A 17,589-nucleotide genomic window follows, 5' to 3' on the forward strand; every position below is an offset into this window, starting at 1 on the left:
GCACCTGCTGACTAACAGAAAGTTGAGGAGAGTGCCCTGGTAAGCTCCCTGTCGTCGTTGCTACACTGGTCGCTCTTGTTTCTGACCGCCAGCGACCGATAGGTCACTGCTGCAAGAGGCCCTACCGGTCGTGTTGCTACCAGACTCGCCTCGCTTGGGTCGCGGTCCGCAAGGCCCACTGTCGGCCTCACCAAATGCCGTTGCCGCCGAGATTACTAGGCTGACCCTACATACGGACGTTGGGAGAGGCCGAGGCCGGTGCGAGCAACTTGGAGCTGCCCCACAGATCTTCCCGTTGTCGCCAGAGTCTCATTGAATTCTGGGGCTGAGAGGTGGAGAGGAGTCAAAGGGGTGGATAATTAGTAATCTGTCAATCCGCCCGGTTAGCTCAATCGGTAGAGCGTAAGACTCTTAATCTTAAGGTTGCGGGTTCGACCCCCGCATCGGGCTCAAATCCCGGTGCGCCTGTTCTACAGGCAATTCCGAACCAGAGCCAGGCGTCTATTTTTTGCCATTTTACTTTTACTATTGCAATGATGAAATTACTTTCTCAGAATACAGTAAATATGTCAGTCCTGAACAGCCAGCAGTGGTGCCGGTTCGGTTTTACTCCCACGATAACTCCCAATTTAGCACTTTCTTCTCTGTTCTCGGCAGAAACTCCACCGTGATCAGAGGCTTTTGGGTACCTCTTTTGACAATGAGCTTATACAGTTGCTGGCCAAACTCGGCACAGCGATTGTGACTGGAGGCGCTGACGATTTCATCACCGTCGTGAAGGCCAGCCCGCTCAGCAGCTGAGCCCGTCACAACGCCTGTCACAAGACGTGTGCGCAGACTTTTGCGATCGAAGCCAAAGCTCAAAACTGGCATAGAGCTGCGCACAAAACGAGCCTGTGCGTCTCCGAAGTAGACAGCCGAAAAGTCCAAAGTTTCTCCTCTCCGCATTCCCTGATAGTGCTCGTTGACCGAAAAGTTTGACGAGGCCCCAAGATACCGCTGGACTTGGGCCAGCCAGTCCTTGCTTTGGACTTTTTCCCCCTTTTTCTTTCGCCTGGCCAGATCGATAATGATGTCATCGAACACACTGCGTTTCGTAATATCCAGGTTCTGTGTTTCCTGGCGCAAAAGACTGTCGATAAGAATAAAATAAGCGCAACCGCGCTTGTAGGGAATCCAGACAGCATACCAGTCCGCAAAAAACCCCGCGGCCGCATCGTCAATATGCATATTGATCCTCGGGCTGGTGAAGTAGGCCTGCACCAGATTGTTGACGTCCGAGATAAAGTCCAGCTTCCCACACATGCCAAAGCGGTAAGGAAGTACGACGGAGTAATACTCGGCAATACCTTAAACGCATGTTGTCAGTGCCAGAAACGAGAAGGGAGCGGTAAGTAGAGATGAGCGAACCCTCTTCGAACCATTCGTTGCTAGACCCGTCGTCTTCGCTTTCCAATGTCGAGAAGCTGTGCACCATCTCATGTGTAAATAACCGCTTCAGATCTGCGTCACTTTCCTCCTCTATGGAAGTGTCATATTCTAGGACATAACTTCCCAGAAATCCCGACCCACCGAATCCGACGAGAGCCTTGCGGATGAATATGCGATATTCCTCATTCTCCCGCTGGAAAAAGTCCGTCATCTTGGGAAAGAGCTCCGTGTTGTAGTCTTTCACCTTGTCGAGATCGTCTGGAATAGAGCCAAACCAGTAGCAGACGCACTCTGCCGTGGACGATTCGCCCAGACTCGGGTAACTGCAGATGGGGCCTACCATGTAAACCGAGTTCCACGTGATGTCTGTACGTCCAACGAGATAGATGGGCTTAGGTCCTTCCCCAAAACTCCAAACACACCTTGTGCCCGCTGGTGCATCACTTGGCAGCAACCACTGCACAATGTTTGTGTATGTAGCATCAGAAAGGACACGGGGCAAGAACCAATAGCCAACGCCTTGCAGGCCACCCTGGTCACGACGAAGGTCGATCCGAGAGCCCACCGGTGTTTTTATGTCGACTTCGCGTGGCTGCACATTGTAAGTCAGAACGATGTCACCCTTAGTTGCCCTGCCGAGGTACCAGTGTTGCTGTGTGTTTCTTCCGGCTCTAGGCAGGTCAACGAATTGGAGAGGAAGCCGGCCGTTATCATCGACAGCGACTACTGCTGCTTCCGTCAAATGCGGGGCCGGAACATTGTCAGTAAACGTGTTGAACAGTAATGCCGGTCGCTCAGCAGCGATAGATGGCTGCCGAATGGTCATATGGACTGTAAGGCTGCTGGCCCCATTTGTGGAAAAGGTCGGTGCGAGACGCAGCCAAATAGCCGGTGAGTCTGGAAGCTGCATCGCCACGTCGTCTTGGCTCCTTTTCTTTATTTCATTCCCCGTCGTTCTAACGGCAAAATCCAGTGGACAGCAAGAAGGCGGGCGATAAAACGATTTACAACCGAAAGTCGCTTTTAAAGTTCAAAATTTTCCTTGAGGATTGTCGTAAACGGTTGCCTGATAATAACGGTCGAAGTCTAGTTCGACCTTGCCGAATGCAGCAATCGGACAGTCGTTGTGCAAATTAATCAACGGCATACTCCGCTTCGAGCGTCCGTAGTAGGCAGGTGTTGCAAGACTACGGAGTACAAAGAGTGCTAAAAGTAGGGTAGAGAGTAGAAAAAATACAGTAGCTTGACTGAGGCGAGGCAAAATCGCCTCCACCTCTTATAAGCGGGCTTATGTTGGATAACAGCATAAGAATAACAGAAAGCACAGCCTGTTTCCATAAGTCATACATAGTACTGCGATCCGATAGATATCGGGTTGACAAGTGAGTTATGCCTGATTCCCGGTGAGATGAGGCCTAACAGTAGAAGTAATGAACGCGCGAACGGATGGGTATCAATTACACAAACACGACCCTTATTATGGCCGTGAGTGGTATGCATGGTCCTCTATGACTTCATATGCATATGTCGACAAAACACACTCTTGTGAGCATTATAATGGCGCCCTGTATTACCCCGTACGGAGTACGGGTTCTTTTTGCAGTATCGCCGTCTTCGGTGTTAAGTCGCTTTCCGGCAGATTTGCGTATGCAAGGGATACTAGCAATACTACTGTAATTATCATCGCAGTGGGGCAGATTTTTTGGCACTGGAAAAAAATTGTAAGTTACAAACACGGCGTAACAGCATCTGCCATTTTTATATTATCGATCTTGCAGCCCCTCCTGGAGAGCCAGACCGCTGGAAGGTTTTAGAGTCGGTGAAGACACACTACGTCGTAAAGATAGTGGGAAAGTACTTGAGTTCGCGTAACCAGTTTAATGGAGGACCGCCCCGTTTATTCTTAAGACATGACTTGAAAGGATATGGAGTACTTCGTAATCCCTAAGTGCCCCTCGCACTCAACGGAAGAAGTGACGCGTCCACCCCATCATGGGATTAGGCCGCCCATGGTACTCCGTACTCCTCAGTTTCGCCAGGGCAGTAGGCTGCTAAAGGCATCCAGAGTATCGCGCCGCTTGGCTTGATAGCGCTGAGCATGTCCAAGAAAGCTAGTAGTCACTACTAGCTTCCGTCTAAGCCGAACTGCCGGAAAAGTGGACTACGAAGGGACCGGGGTGGCGTTGGGGCTTTGCTAAAGGAGGCATCGGAGAAAAAGGAGAAGCGCTTGTTGGAAGGGAGCTACTATGTGTGCCATATCGCGCAGGAGCAGCGTGAGAGACCGGTTTTCCCACTTTGGTGCCCATGATTAATGTCCATTCTCCACTAGACAAAATCTATAAAGATAGCTCGTCCCCTGATAGAAATAAGATTCCCTATTACAAGATTTTCAAGCTTTCAAAAGTCAAAGGAACACCATGAGCGCTGCAACCGACTACACCTTCCAGGGCTGGGTGGCCCTGGACAAGAACTCTACGGGCAACCTGGAATGGCAGACGTTTGAGCCCAAGGCCTGGGAGGAGACGGACGTCGACATCAAGATCACCCACTGCGGCATCTGTGGCTCCGATCTGCACACGCTTCGCAGCGGCTGGGTGCGTAGGCCTTTTTTGTCTTGCATCCTGCCATCCTGCTAACACGTACAGGGCCCGACAAAGTACCCGTGTGTGGTAGGCCACGAGATTGTCGGCACGGCCGTGCGCGTAGGCTCTGAGGTGAAGCACATCAAAGTCGGCGACCGCGTCGGCGTGGGCGCGCAAGCGGACTCGTGCCGCAACCGTAAGGGGTCCTGCCGGGCTTGTTCGACCGGCCGCGAAAATCTCTGCGGCACACATGTGGGCACCTACAACTCGGTCTTCTACAACGGCGGCAAGTCCTACGGCGGCTATGCTGACTACAACCGCTCTCCGGGCCACTTTGTCATCCCCATCCCCGATGGCGTCACCTCGTCCAATGCGGCGTCTATGATGTGCGGCGGTGTCACCGTCTTCACGCCTCTCAAGAACAGCGGCTGCGGCCCGGGAAAGCGCGTCGGTGTCATCGGTGTCGGTGGCCTAGGCCATTTTGCCATTCTCTGGGCCAAGGCCATGGGCGCCGACCGCGTCGTCGGCATCTCGCGCCGCAACGACAAGCGCGCCGATGTGCTCAAGCTCGGTGCCGATGAGTACATTGCCGTCGCCGAGGAAGCCGACTGGGCCAAGACCCATGCCTCCAGCCTCGACATCATCGTCTGCACCGTCGCCTCGACCGATATGCCTCTGCGCGAGTACTTGGCCCTGCTTGACATCGACGGCCGCTTCGTCCAGGTCGGCATCCCGGAGGGCCTGATGCCCCCCATCGCCGCTACTGATCTCGTCCTGAAGAATGTGTCGATCGGGGGCGGCATGATCGGGTCGCCCGCCGACATCCGCGATATGCTGCAGCTGGCTGTCGACAAGAACGTCCAGCCCTGGATCGAGGAGCGCCCCATGGATGAGGTCAACCAGGCTATCCTCGACATGGACAAAGGCCTCGCCCGATACCGCTATACCCTCGTTAACGAGAAGCACCTGTGAGCGTCACCATGCAAGGATGGTGCTTCAGGAAACGGTGTCTGGCCGCGGTTGATGACGTCACCACCAGGCGGTCAGGAAAGGCAGAACACCCAAAGCGGAATGGTGACTAGACATTTGAGCGCGTTTTGTTGGCGAACTCGGCTAAGGATTGATAATCAATTTACGAGCCTCGAGCGACGCAGCTAGTTCAACGACTAAGCTTTGAAAATACGACCTTCACTGGTTTTATCTCTATTACATAACTAAGAGAAATTTAACGCTTTCTCGTGTGTCTCCTTCCTAAAATTTATGAATAGCAAGCAGGATTTCCGCCTGCCTTCGTGAATAGGGAGGTCATTCACGGTAATTACTCTGTACGAGTAAGATTTAGTGGCCAGTCAGTCTGTGCCTCCTAGTCATTAGTCAGCTTAGTCGGTATTTGCGCTAGTCTGCCCCCTAATTAGTCTCCTACGTATTTCAAAGCAGGGAAATAGTCAAGTCTACGGAGTATAGCAGCCTGCCAAGTACTGCTACTGCAAGTCAGTGCAAGAAGCGGACTAAAGTCTCCGCAAGCGGCGAGCTTTTCTTGATAGCGTATTTGAGGCCCCGCTTGATAGCGTATTTGAGGCCCCGCAGATAGTATGTGCTTCTGGAATTAGGCAAGACAATAAACCTTGTCAACCGTTGGCAAGGCCTCATGTAGACGCGCCAAGGCTGGCACACTGTTGATCTTAGTGCGCATATGCTGACTATCGTCCACACGCCGTTAGTTCTTGGTGCATCAACTGACTCTGGTTTGTGTTGACTCTACATGTGTGGGTGGTGTTTTGCAATCGGCGACAGATGCATTCTATCGATTTGGCCATCTCAGCACTCAGTAATGCACTTCTGACTGGGAGCTAAAAGCTGGCGTTTTGCATCCGGAAGAGCTGTTGCTTAGATTCGGAGCAAATGTCTTCTTAGACATCGGCAAATGAAACGTGGTCGACATAAAGCTTCAGCACGCGGACGACATCCAGGTACTTGCTGTTGTCGCATGGCTAGAGGCCCTACTTGCCATCTCGTAAATATACGGCACTGCTAACCGGAAGCAACCGTGCGGCTGAAAACGGCTGGATCGTTGGCAGCTGTTTTTTTCTTCTGCCTTGCTCTTGCTGCTTGCTTCTACTAGCCAACTTGGTGCATTCGTCTTGTGCGTGACCTCCGTGCATTTGCCAGCAGATCTATGAGTCATGAGTCAGCAAATCTTGAAAACTCCCAAATAGGAAAGAGCATCTGAGTCCTGAGTGATCTGGCCTAGCGTTGCTTCCCGTGTTGCGTTGCGTTGAACAAAAGAGATTCATCGCGTGTTACGTTCAAAGACCCTAACAGACTTTTTCATTTCTTGTTCAAGATCAACTCAAAAAAATCGGGGACACTTCAGCCTGGCTGTACGGGCCTTTTTTACCAATGAACGTGATGAGACATGTTCAACACTCAGTTGCCCATGATTTTTTCACCATTTCAGCGACGAGCTAACATGAACGTACACAAAGATGAACACCCGTCTATATACTCTCGCCCATACAGGCTGCCAGTTTCTATAAAGGAAGCGTCGGGAGCCCGAAATCCAAACACCAGAAAAAAAACTTCAGACAACAATACAACAACCACCCAACTCCCCACAGCAGCAGCATCTTCCGCATCTTGGCATCTCTGATACATCCGATCTCACCAATCATCGCTTTGTCTCTGCCTTTCAAGCGCAAAGACTATCTAAGCCACACACCCATTCGCCTACTCAATCTCACATATATATACACACACGGATATTCAAGATGATGCCCTGGATGCGCAAGAAGACCACCTCGTTTCCCAAGGATGAGGCCAACCAAATATACGTCTCTGATTTCTCCTTACGGACACAGCGCCAGGACGTGTCGAAGAAGCCGGCAACGGCCAATTTCGGCTCACCCAATGCGCGACCAATGGGCCCGGAGGACGCCGAGGTGACGATTCCCAGCCAGATGTACTACAATTTGCTGCAGGAGGTGGGGGAGGCCGACAAGGTTGCCAAGGTGATCGAGCGCACGCTTGCGGCGTCGGACCGGACGATGGACGATGTGATGCGCGGCGACCAGACCGGCTGCATTCTGGTGGTGATGACCGAGAGCGAGCAGCAGGCGTGGCGGCAGCTGAAACACGTGTCGTGCGCAACAGGCGAGGTGGACTGCCTGTACGCGATGCGGGAGTCGCTGGCGGGAGTGGCACGGGTGGCGAAGCAGCTGGAGCTACGCTTCGACGCACCAGCTGACGAGGGCGTGCGCCAACAGAACGCTTTTGAGCGGCTGGCCTACGAGGCGGAGCACTGCAACGGACGGGACAAGCGAGACGCACACAAGGACAGCAAGAATGGCGGCAGTCGGGCACTGGCGAATCTAAACCGCGAGGCTGAGGCGCTGCTGCACCGGATGCGGGCACTTCTCAGCAAGGCCGAGGCGGGTGTGGTGCCGTTCTGCCGCCATGTGATGGATCTGGGGGCTGTCTGCACGGAGGGGGACGACGACATGGACGAGCTGACGGCGCTGGACGTCGTCCGGGGGAGCAGCGTGATGACTCTGCTGGACAGCACATTGCGTCGCATGTCGTCATTAGACCGTGTCAATGCGGTCGACCTTGCCCGCACGACCTGGTCACGCTGCGATGCCCGGATGCGCAACGGACTCGGCGACGAACCTCGGGCGGCTGACGGCCAGCCCGCCAGTCTGCTACGACGCTGGCTCCGACTTTCTGGCTCGCGCGAATTCCACCACGAACAGGTCCGGCTTGCGCGCGGCCTGCAGGCCCAGGCACAGGCGGCCGGGTGCTGCCGGCGCTGCCGTCCGTCCTCGACCGAGACGTCCAGCCCACAGAAGCCCCAGGCGACGAGCTCGTCTCGCAGATCGGAACCGAAAATCGAGCGGGTGAGCAGCAGTCCCGGTCGCAATGCTGTCCGCAGTCGCCGGCCGGACGCGCCGAAAGTGACGTGGAAGTAAGCACGAGTGTCTTGGTTTTCTTTGTCTTGGTTCTGCTTGTCCTATTCCTTCTGCATGCTAACATCCAATCAACCGCTACTTTACTAACTTGAGCTTTGTTGCCTTTCAGTCGAATTATTCTTTATGTTCTTCTCTGTGAGTCTTGCATGCTGTAACGTAATGATATATATGCCCTGCCACTGATACGGCTGTCTCGGTGCCGAAGATCAGATGGTTGTGTCAGGAAATGCCCAGATGGGAATACTCACTGTTTGTCAGCCGGCCGGAATTTGGCTCAAAGTCCGGTGCTACATGTGGGGCCTCTCGACGTCGCGGAGTAAGCACGGTCAAATCGATCACCGCCGTGCTGCCATCATGCAAATCGGCAACTATCATGCAGAAAGGGTGGAACCACGGCTGCGTCTAGATGCCACTATTTGGCTGAATGTGCGCGAGTCAAAAAGTCCGTCGGACTCTTTACGGAAAAAAGACCTGCAGTAACGGGCAGAGAAGCTGGGTACATCCGCACATGAAGCAGAAGCAGCAGCCCTGATGGACGAAAAGGCAAAGGCCACAGCCAAATGGGGAGCCGCCTGCTCCGCCTGTGCGTCGGCCAAGGTCAAGTGCATTCGCTCTGTCGAAGATGCAAGCGCCAAGTGTGACAGGTAAGAGACCGGCGTCGTTACTGTCTGTTCCTGCATGCTGACTGCCAACGTCCAACAGGTGTGAACGGCTCTTTAAGAACTGTGCCGTACAGGTGCACCGTGCGCGGAAGAAGCGCACCAGCAAGACGTCGTGAGTGGCACTCCCCTATTATATGCGTACTTTCTACTATCCCCGCCGGAGAGTTAGGATATAGGGCAAAATCCCGGATTGACAGCAACTGACGTGGGCTAGCAAAACGGCCCAGCTTGAAGAACGCCTTAACGGCCTGGTGGACCTGCTCCGGGCCTCTGGTGACCTGCTCCGGGCCTCTGGTGACCTCAACACGTTGCATGCGGCCGAGGCCTCGCCACACACCATCTTGGCCGACCCATCACGAAAGTCTGACCGTCTCTACCATGCGGACACGACCGATGTCTCATCCCGGCCTCCGCCACAGGACGTCCAACAAGAGCAGCTGACTGCCCAGATTGCCATACCGGTATCATACAACTCGTTTGCACCGCCGACATGCATCTGCCGCCCCGAATCTGGCGAGATCATCACGACTGCTGTCGACTCGGATGAGGACCTGCTGAAAACGTACCGCTCGCTCGAGTACCCACACTACCCCTTTGTGGCTGTGGCATCCGACGTGACGGCTGAGCAGCTGATGGTCGAGCGGCCGATCCTCATGATGGCCATCCGCGCCGTCGCCTCGGTCGACAACAGTCGGTTCATGCAGGGTGCCATGTACCGCCTGATCTGCCTGATCGCTGACCGCGTCATCCTGCAGTCCGATCGCTCGCTCGACCTCGTCCAGGGCATGCTTGTCGTCGTCGGCTGGTACCAATACCACTGCATGATGCACGCCCAGCTCAACAACCTGCTGCACCTCGGCATCAGCATGATGGCCGACCTCGGCCTCAACCGGCCACCGCGTATCGCTGAGCGCACCCATATCTTGGTCCTGCACCCCAACATCCCCAGTCCGCGCGCAAACGAGGAGCGCCGTCTGGTGCTGGGCTACTGGTATATGTCATCATGGTGGGTTTTCTTTTCTTCTTTTCTGCTTTTTCCTTTCTCCCTTAACTTAAGCCTGATCACCCAGTCTGTCTCTTGGATTTCTTAAAATCGAGGCCATGCGCTTCTCGCCATACGTTCGGCAGTGTCTGGACGAGCTGGACGAGATCTCAGAGTATCCGTCAGACGCCCGTCTGGTGACTATCGTCCGGTTGCAGCATCTGGCCGAGAAGGTTGCCAGGTTTAACAGGCCGGAGGAGCTGGGCGACGAGATTCCGGGAATCTCACGGGCGCCCAGTTCTGCGTACCAGCTGGCCTTTCAGAACGAGCTCGACCGTCTGTGCCAGGCCTTGCCAGAGGACATCAAGACAGACAGTACGTTTTCGGAGGAGCTTCAAGCCTTTGCATTCCACTCCACAAGCAAACCTGTTACTCATCATCTCCCAGAATTGATCCAAAATCAAATCAACACCATCAAACTCCGTCTTTACGAACCTCCTCTTTTAGATGCCACACTGCTGCAGAAGTTCTCGGCCGACTTCACTGCCGTGTCGTCCAACAACCCAAGCGGCTTGGATATCCTGTACCGCTCATATAATGCCCTCCGCGGATGGTTCGACCAGTGGTTTACCATCCCCGTGTCGCAGTACCACTGGGTGCCCATCCCGCTCTGTGTGCAGCTCGTCTATGGCATCACCATGCTGAGCCGTTGGGCGCGGCTGGTGGGCGCCATACGGCCAGCACACACCGACCTTCATGATTCGACCATCAACATGGCCACAGCCGTTCCGCCCTCATCGTCTTCCACCCTCAAGGACCCCAGCAGCCGGCTTGTGCCAGGCCAGGGCGTTCCCGTATCCTCCTCATGTGCCCTACCGACCAGTTCGGTGGTCCAGCCTGCCGTCGCTGCTATTGCCGGCCTCGATGGCAAGGAGATTGCCTGCGATCCGAAGCTCAAGGCGGCCATGGCCCAGATGCGGGACACACTGCGCAATCAGCCCGGCCTGTTGATCGATATATCAGCCCTGCTCACTGCCCTTGGAGACCGCTTCGAGCAGTCCAACCTAGAGATGCGCGCGGCAAGCGCGGCCAAGTTTGGCGACTCGGCCGACCGCGGCATGAACATCTGGGACCTAACGTCCCGCAAGATTGCCATCCTGCGATCCAAGCTGGGCCCCTTCCTGGATGACGCAACCACCACCGAGATGACCACACAGCAACAGCAGCAACACAATCAGCTAAATCACCATGCCGCTGCCGCCTTTCCTATCGAGGGCAGCGGCTTTCCCGTCGATCACAGCCTCGACGTCAACTTGGCCAGTGGTATCGCTGATGCTGCGACAGATTCCGCCGGTCTGATGTCGACATCCATCGAGGGCTGGGACTGCAACAGTCCGTGGGCCAACGAGATTTTTGAGGACATGGAAGCGAGCCTGTGGCTAGAAAGCCTTCCTTGGGTGCCCATAGGCGGATGAAAGAGTTCTGTGATTAGCCCATACTGTTCATCATTGTCTGCACTAATGTACATCCATCGGTCTTTTTCCAATATCCCCAGGCTATGGCTCTCTATAGCCAGCCTTGTAGTGGGAGGGGTCTTCATTGTATGATTGCGTCTGAAACTAGGTGCTAACGGCGAGTACTGCATGGGTATCTAAATCACAACGAAGACACTAAAGTAGGTAGACGGTCATGAATTGACACTGGCGCAGCATTGTATACCGCAAGACGAAGCCGTCGCGACTGTCTGGCACTAGCGATCGCTTGTCGGAAGGCCCGTTATTCGGCGAAATGCTTCAAAGTTGCGTGCCCATTGCAGCACGCTCAAGAATGTATGATGTTCCCCATCATCTGTGACAGTCTCTTCTTGACCGATTTCCCCAGCTTGACTGGTTCGCTCTCCCGCTGGCCGAATGAGGTGGCGCGTCCCAACATCTCGGCCTGCTTCGGCTTGCCGGAATCGTCAATTCCAGACTTGCTGCTTCCCCGGATCGGGATACGAAAGCGGCGGCCGAACTAAGGCCCCTTCTTTTCGTCATCTCTAGGCGGCTCGGGGTCGCTGTCCTCGACGTCTTGGTGGTAGTATTCCGGGTCACGAATAGACTGCAGAAGGCTGGAACACTCTTTCTGGCTCTGGGCCTCCAGCAAGGACTGGATCTGCTTGTCGTCGTCCGGGGGCGTGTCTCGGAGGTCGGCTGCAAAGTCAGCAGCGCCGGAGATGCAAGCCATGCGCACAGCGAGCCACTGTAGTTTGAGGAGAGCCCTCATCTTTGGCGCGTCATCCTTTGCAGCCCGGAGGTCAAAACGAAAGCCAGACTCGATCCGGCGGCCCGAGGGAAGATGCCCCAGAGGAATCCCACTGCCATTTCCATGAGGGATACTCGGAGGAGAGATTTCCTCCACGTTGCCGCTGATCTCGCCAAGGGCCTTTCCGATGAAATCAGAAAGACCCTTGGAGTCAAGGTTAACTGAACGAAACGGCCTCTGGCTCGGGGCCTTGCTCTTTGGCAGGATGTGGTCGCTGTCAACTAGGGCTTGTGACAAATGCTTTGGAAGCCATCGCCATTCGACTTTAATGAGTTCGATTTCTCCCTCGAAACGTGGGAACGTTTCGGAAACCGGCTTCAAGCCAAAATATGCGCGATCCCAATACCAGTGCAATTGGTGGTTGAGAGATACCATGTTGAATGGCTTGTCCGAGCACGACAGAACGGGATTGCCCGTGACTGGATCATGCTGAATTAGCAGGTCGCGAACCTCTGCGTACAGTGCGGGCGCCGCTGTATAAAGGAATTGGAACAGGGCGGTTCGTGCATTCTTAAAGTGGGTCTCGTTCTTGTTGATCGTATGTGGGATGATGTGAGCCACCTGTGGCTCAGAGCAGTTTGTGATAACACATGCGCTCCGATCTCTCGCCAGAGCCTGCAGATAATGTCAGGCCCAAGGCTTGATAAGATCCTGAGATGGGCTACTTACGATTGCGGCCTCGCCGGCCTGTCGTCTTCTCTCGTCCTGGGATGTGCAGGGGGCAGTCCCAGATGGCGAACCGTCTCCCTGCACGGGGGTACGGTCCAGGTATTGATGTTTTCCGCAACCTGGACGACTCATATTAGACGGGGAGGGAGATGGGTTGGAGGGCCGACAATGTGCTCTTACAAGTACTGAGGAACGGCTCGACATGCTTGAGGAGATTGTACCATCCTAGAGCATCAGAGTCCTCAACCATCCTTTGCAAAGCGTGTGTATCTTCGGTGGCCAAAAAGTAGGAGAGCTGCATGATGTTTAAATTGTAAGACTCCAGACCGCCGAGGGAGGTGCGAATCTTTTGTCGGACTCTGCGAGCAAGACCAATGCGTCTCTCGACGTCTCTAGCATAGTTGTCGCTTGGGTCAACAATGTCGATGTTGTGGTGAAAATCATGGCCGGTTCGGAATGCCAGAGGTGTGGTCGACGCTGAGTTCAGGAACTCTTCGACCTGCCGGCGGTAATCCACCTTTTGTTCTTCCGTAATTAGGAAAGGCATATTGTCTTTGGAAACAAACAATCTGTGATCAGGTCAGTCGTAAGAAGCAATGGGAAGCACTGCTAAAGGAAGGCTTAAGGAAGCACTCTAACCAATTCCTCAACAATACACAAATTTCGATAGTGCTGGCACGTCAGAGGACTAGTACAATCTATGTGCTTCCGAGGCTGCTTTAAAGAAGCGTTCAACGGAGAGCTGATTGGGTGTGCAGCGTCAAAGAAGCAGAAAAGCACAAATTATTCACCAGAGGAGCAAAAATTTCGCTCCTGACACAAAGTCCTGTAAGAGTACTTGTACGCGTACTGATATCTTGGACGTTACACACTGTAGTAATTATAGCAAAGGCGATTCTAGACTCTGATTGGTCGAGGGCAGAAACGCGACTTTGAATGTCAACGCTGCCGCGGTTCGGCAAGATCTTCCTTTGCCTTGGTCTTTATTTCGAGGAAAAATTCAACCGAAATCTGTGTTCTTTTAGACCAACAGGCCGGTAACAGTGAGAGAAAGGATCTAACAAAAGCTCCCGTGTGTTTGTCCTGTTCACCTGTCGATGTGCTAATTTAGGAAAGCGGTCAGTAGCTACAGCATGACAGCTTTCCGTACCGCACTCAAGGTTAGTCAGCGACACAACGCGCTCATAATATTGCCACTGCGGCGTAACCATGTCTATCTGCCCCTACAACGAGACTTTGCAGATGCCAACAAGGACGAGCTTGCTCCTGAAACCACGCCTGCGCCTGTCTTCATTTGAGATTTCATTATAAGATGGGATCTCTTGTTATCCCGCAGCTCAAGGAGGCCTGGCATGTCGACCAGGCCATCCTCTCGGAAGCTGACCGCGTTGTGGTCATCCGCTTCGGCAAAAATGGCAACCCCGATTGCATGCGTCAAGACGATGTGCTTGCGCGCATTGCACCAAAGGTGAAAAACTTTGCTGTCATCTACATCTGCGACAACCAGAAGGTTTCCGATTTTAACGAAAGTGGGTTCTACCGATGCCGTCCCCCACCCGCAGCTCTGTTTTCTGACGGATTGCATTAGTGTACGAGCTCTATGATCCATGCACCATCATGTTCTTCTGGCGCAACAAGCACATGATGATCGATCTTGGCACTGGCGATAACAACAAGATCAAGTGGGTAATTGAGGACAAGCAAGAACTCATAGATATTATCGAGACCGTCTACCGTGGTGCCAAGAAGGGTCGTGGCTTGGTTGTCAGCCCAAAGGACTACTCGACCCGCCATCGGTACTGAGCGAGTGTGGCCCATGAAACGAAAGCTTTGGCTGCTTTTCACGTTGACATTCCATGCACGGCAACTCTTGTTGACGCAGGCCGGCCGTTCTTCCCTTTACGACTGCGACTTACGCGGGCGGCGTTGAAGCGAAGGAACATCACGGCAGTGGCACATTTTGGCTGCAGATTCTGTTTTAATCTCGTTTTGTTGCATGCTATCGGTCGATTTAGAGTAGGAGACGCTCCTTTCCCTGGCATCCCGCCACGGCTTATTATCTACCCTTTTCTCATGTTGACTCTCTTTGCTGAACTTGTCATGTCCCAGACCGTTTAACAGAAAGGTAACAACTGTCCTTACAATTGCTAGGTGAGAGCTGTAAATTTTTTGCATTCTTGAATTGCCCTTGTTGGAATGGTGCTGCATACGTGAATGTGCCACTTCTACGTAATTGCATGTCATGTGCTGCGGATCTGTCAGGGGACAAGTATCCTGGCCAGTCTTGCAAATAACTTTAGAAGGCGAGGCCATATCACATTCATGAAAACTTGAAGCATAAGCGTCCTTATAGGAGGTGGTAAATCTCGGTGCACTGCAGCGTGCTTATCAAAAGCAGCTTCTATCTGTTGAGCGTGCTCTTTAACATTCGTTTGACATTGGCCATTTTAACGCCTCTTGGTGAATGAAATTCCGTAAGAAAGAATTATTAAAAGCAGATGGGGAGGGGGAGAATTCGGCAACACAAAAGCTCTCGTGCTCTAACGCAAATTTTGGCATCATTGATGTTGTTGTTGTCTCCTATCATCGCCACCGATCCTCTCAAGCGCCTCGAGCATGACGATCGAGTTTCCGCGAATGACCTGCACATATTGTAACCATTTGTCAGTTCTCCTGTGCCACAAAAAGCCATGCAAACTCGGGAGTTGTTACATACCACCATGCCAATTTTCACCTTCTCGCCGCCATCCTTTTCCTCGACCGCTTCGTCTAAAACAATGTTTAGGAAGACCTAGTTCAAGCCAAAAAGTCAGAAGTGTATTGCAGGACGCAAGGCCGCGATCACTGGTGAGGAGCTTACATCGTAGCCACGGAGGACGCCGATAACCTTCCGGCTGCCGTTCAGCTGAACGAACAGCCGCTTGTCGAGGTACTAGAAACGGGGCGTTAGTTGCGGGAACCGCAATATTGGCACACACGGAAACGAGCCTACCTTCTTCAATTCTGGTTGTGCGGGCGCCATTTTGTCGAGTACCGCGGGTCGAGGAGCAAAGAAATGATGAGGCGGGGAGGTAAGATATGTTTCTAGGTTTCGAAAGCTTTGACGCGATGCATTCTGGACCAGGCGAGTTTTGTGTCACGTGTCGATAAGATAACGAGCACTTGGAGATACGCGATGAATTTCCTGTGGCTTCCTTTGAAAGAGGCAACCTACAGCTGGTACTCGAATTTCAAGCATCTGGCGGAGTACAGAATGAGCCTATTCAAGCGCAAAGGGCGTAGGATATCTACTTTTGAAGACGAGGAACCGGGCGACGCGTCGGTTGGTGACGAAGGTATGTTGCAGCGCCCTCTTTTCGCCAAAGCCGTTCATTTCCACTGCTTGTCGCTGATGCGAGAGAACACAGCCGGCTGATACGTCTTCGTTAGAACCATCAATACAAGTGCCGGTGAAATTCGGAAAGCGGCCTTCCAAGCAGTCTGCGCTACGACGAAATACCAGCGTTGGTGACCCGGCTGAAGGCAACGATGGCGACATTGGGGAAGACGATGAAGGGCCGGCAGTGGTGCGCCCATCCATAGGCCGGATCAGCTCGACAAGGTCGAAGAAGCGGATGTCCTCTTCAACGCGGCTGTCTTTCGGTGTCGGGGCAGTAAGCGAAGCGTCTGAGGCAACGACAGAAGACAGGACGTCAGCCACGACGCCACGACGGACCGGGATCACATCTCTGAGCCAGCGGGTGTTGGAGACGAACGCGTTCCGGAAGTCCCTCTCCGGACGGCTGCCGACCCGGCCGCTGGACACGGAAGACGAAGACCGGCCACGATACAGCAAAGAGCACCTCGAGGAGCTCCAGAGCTCGACGCCCAACACACCGCGGAATGTCGCTTCGAAGAGACACGAAGACGGCGACGCTAGTGATGGCCGCGCGGATGCAGACGTGATGCAGCTCGACGTGTCCGAGCTGGAGGGCGCCACGGTGGTCGAGTCGTCGGACCTAGCGGCGCTGCGGACTGGAGCTCTCGCGACGTCAGCACCGGCAGCACATGTCCTGACGCAGACGGAGATTCAAGAACGAAAAGACCGGCGACAGCGGCTGGCGCTCGAGAAGAACGCGCTCGCGATGGGCAGCGAAGACGACGAGGAAAACGGGTACATCTCGCTGGTCTCGGGCGACGGCAACAAGAAGAAGCGGAAGGAGGAGTCGCGGCTGGTGCGCGAGGACGAGGATCTGGGCGAGGGCTATGACGAGTTTGTCGAAGACGGGGGGCTGTCGCTGGGCCGAAAGGCTGAGCGGGAGGCCCGACGGCGACGCAAGCAGGAGATGGCAACGCTGATCAGTGCGGCCGAGGGTGGCGGCGGTGGCCACGGCGACGGCGCCGACAATGACGAAGACGGTGTCGACAGCGACGACTCGGAAGCAGAGCGCCAGGCAGCCTACAACGCAGCCCAGACGCGGGCCGGCATGGATGGCCTGAAGCGGCGTGGCGGCGGGTCGAACGAGGACGACGAGGACGAGATGAACGTGCTGCGTGGCACGGCGGCTGCCTCGTCCACGATACCCAAGATGCAGCCGCTGCCAGAGTTGGCAGACTGTCTGGCACGCATGCAGCGCATCGTCCTCAACCTCGAGAACGAGGCGGCACAGCGACGCCAGAAGCTGGCCGAGATCGAGGCTGAAAAGGCCGAGATCCTTGCGCGCGAGGCTGAGGTGCAGGAGCTCCTCAACGCGGCCGGCCAGAAATACCAGGCTATTCTGGGCGGCGACGGCAGCGGCAGCAGCAGCAGCATGGCGACAACCGATCCTGCCAGTGTTGCAGCAGCTGCGGCTGCTATGCTGGCGACGACAACACAGTCACCACTGCGGCCACTGCCTGTTGGTGGCCCGGCCGAGAGAGGTCTGGAAAGCCTGGGCGGAACGCCAGTTCGCCGGGCAGACAAGGACGACGTATTCTAGGGGCGTTGTATTGGGTGTTGGGAACTGTTCATGCTG

At 54.3% G+C, this 17,589-nt stretch overlaps 7 protein-coding genes across 7 annotated transcripts; 4 read left to right on the top strand and 3 right to left on the bottom strand.

Annotated features, from left to right (window-relative positions):
* Positions 1-606: 606 nt before the first annotated feature.
* On the bottom strand, positions 607-2,257 carry CMQ_1134 (trypsin-like serine typically contains c-terminal pdz domain protein; the record flags this gene model as incomplete). Its single annotated transcript, XM_014318213.1, has 2 exons — positions 607-1,349; positions 1,411-2,257. 2 exons carry the CDS (start codon positions 2,255-2,257, stop codon positions 607-609), a joined length of 1,590 nt encoding a protein of 529 aa, XP_014173688.1.
* Positions 2,258-3,848: 1,591 nt separating this feature from the next.
* CMQ_764 (zinc-binding alcohol dehydrogenase) lies at positions 3,849-4,985 on the top strand (the record flags this gene model as incomplete). The annotated part of the gene is made up of 2 exons (XM_014317843.1): positions 3,849-4,025; positions 4,077-4,985. The coding sequence occupies 2 exons, from the start codon at positions 3,849-3,851 to the stop codon at positions 4,983-4,985; spliced, it is 1,086 nt and encodes a 361-aa protein (XP_014173318.1).
* Positions 4,986-6,781: 1,796 nt separating this feature from the next.
* On the top strand, positions 6,782-11,097 carry CMQ_1572 (uncharacterized protein; the record flags this gene model as incomplete). The annotated part of the gene is made up of 8 exons (XM_014318651.1): positions 6,782-7,974; positions 8,088-8,113; positions 8,184-8,294; positions 8,496-8,622; positions 8,681-8,752; positions 8,855-9,646; positions 9,711-9,997; positions 10,070-11,097. The coding sequence occupies 8 exons, from the start codon at positions 6,782-6,784 to the stop codon at positions 11,095-11,097; spliced, it is 3,636 nt and encodes a 1,211-aa protein (XP_014174126.1).
* Positions 11,098-11,635: 538 nt separating this feature from the next.
* On the bottom strand, positions 11,636-13,142 carry CMQ_527 (uncharacterized protein; the record flags this gene model as incomplete). The annotated part of the gene is made up of 3 exons (XM_014317606.1): positions 11,636-12,487; positions 12,596-12,714; positions 12,776-13,142. The coding sequence occupies 3 exons, from the start codon at positions 13,140-13,142 to the stop codon at positions 11,636-11,638; spliced, it is 1,338 nt and encodes a 445-aa protein (XP_014173081.1).
* Positions 13,143-13,907: 765 nt separating this feature from the next.
* On the top strand, positions 13,908-14,398 carry CMQ_1574 (pre-mRNA splicing factor dim1; the record flags this gene model as incomplete). The annotated part of the gene is made up of 2 exons (XM_014318653.1): positions 13,908-14,124; positions 14,184-14,398. 2 exons carry the CDS (start codon positions 13,908-13,910, stop codon positions 14,396-14,398), a joined length of 432 nt encoding a protein of 143 aa, XP_014174128.1.
* A 755-nt stretch (positions 14,399-15,153) lies between these two features.
* On the bottom strand, positions 15,154-15,617 carry CMQ_1355 (small nuclear ribonucleoprotein; the record flags this gene model as incomplete). The annotated part of the gene is made up of 4 exons (XM_014318434.1): positions 15,154-15,237; positions 15,312-15,386; positions 15,456-15,527; positions 15,588-15,617. 4 exons carry the CDS (start codon positions 15,615-15,617, stop codon positions 15,154-15,156), a joined length of 261 nt encoding a protein of 86 aa, XP_014173909.1.
* A 231-nt stretch (positions 15,618-15,848) lies between these two features.
* Positions 15,849-17,553, top strand: CMQ_640 (uncharacterized protein; the record flags this gene model as incomplete). The annotated part of the gene is made up of 2 exons (XM_014317719.1): positions 15,849-15,930; positions 16,025-17,553. The coding sequence occupies 2 exons, from the start codon at positions 15,849-15,851 to the stop codon at positions 17,551-17,553; spliced, it is 1,611 nt and encodes a 536-aa protein (XP_014173194.1).
* Positions 17,554-17,589: the final 36 nt, after the last annotated feature.

This window comes from Grosmannia clavigera (genome assembly GCF_000143105.1).
Source record: "Grosmannia clavigera kw1407 unplaced genomic scaffold GCSC_140, whole genome shotgun sequence".
In the NCBI taxonomy this organism is placed as follows: domain Eukaryota; kingdom Fungi; phylum Ascomycota; class Sordariomycetes; order Ophiostomatales; family Ophiostomataceae; genus Leptographium; species Leptographium clavigerum.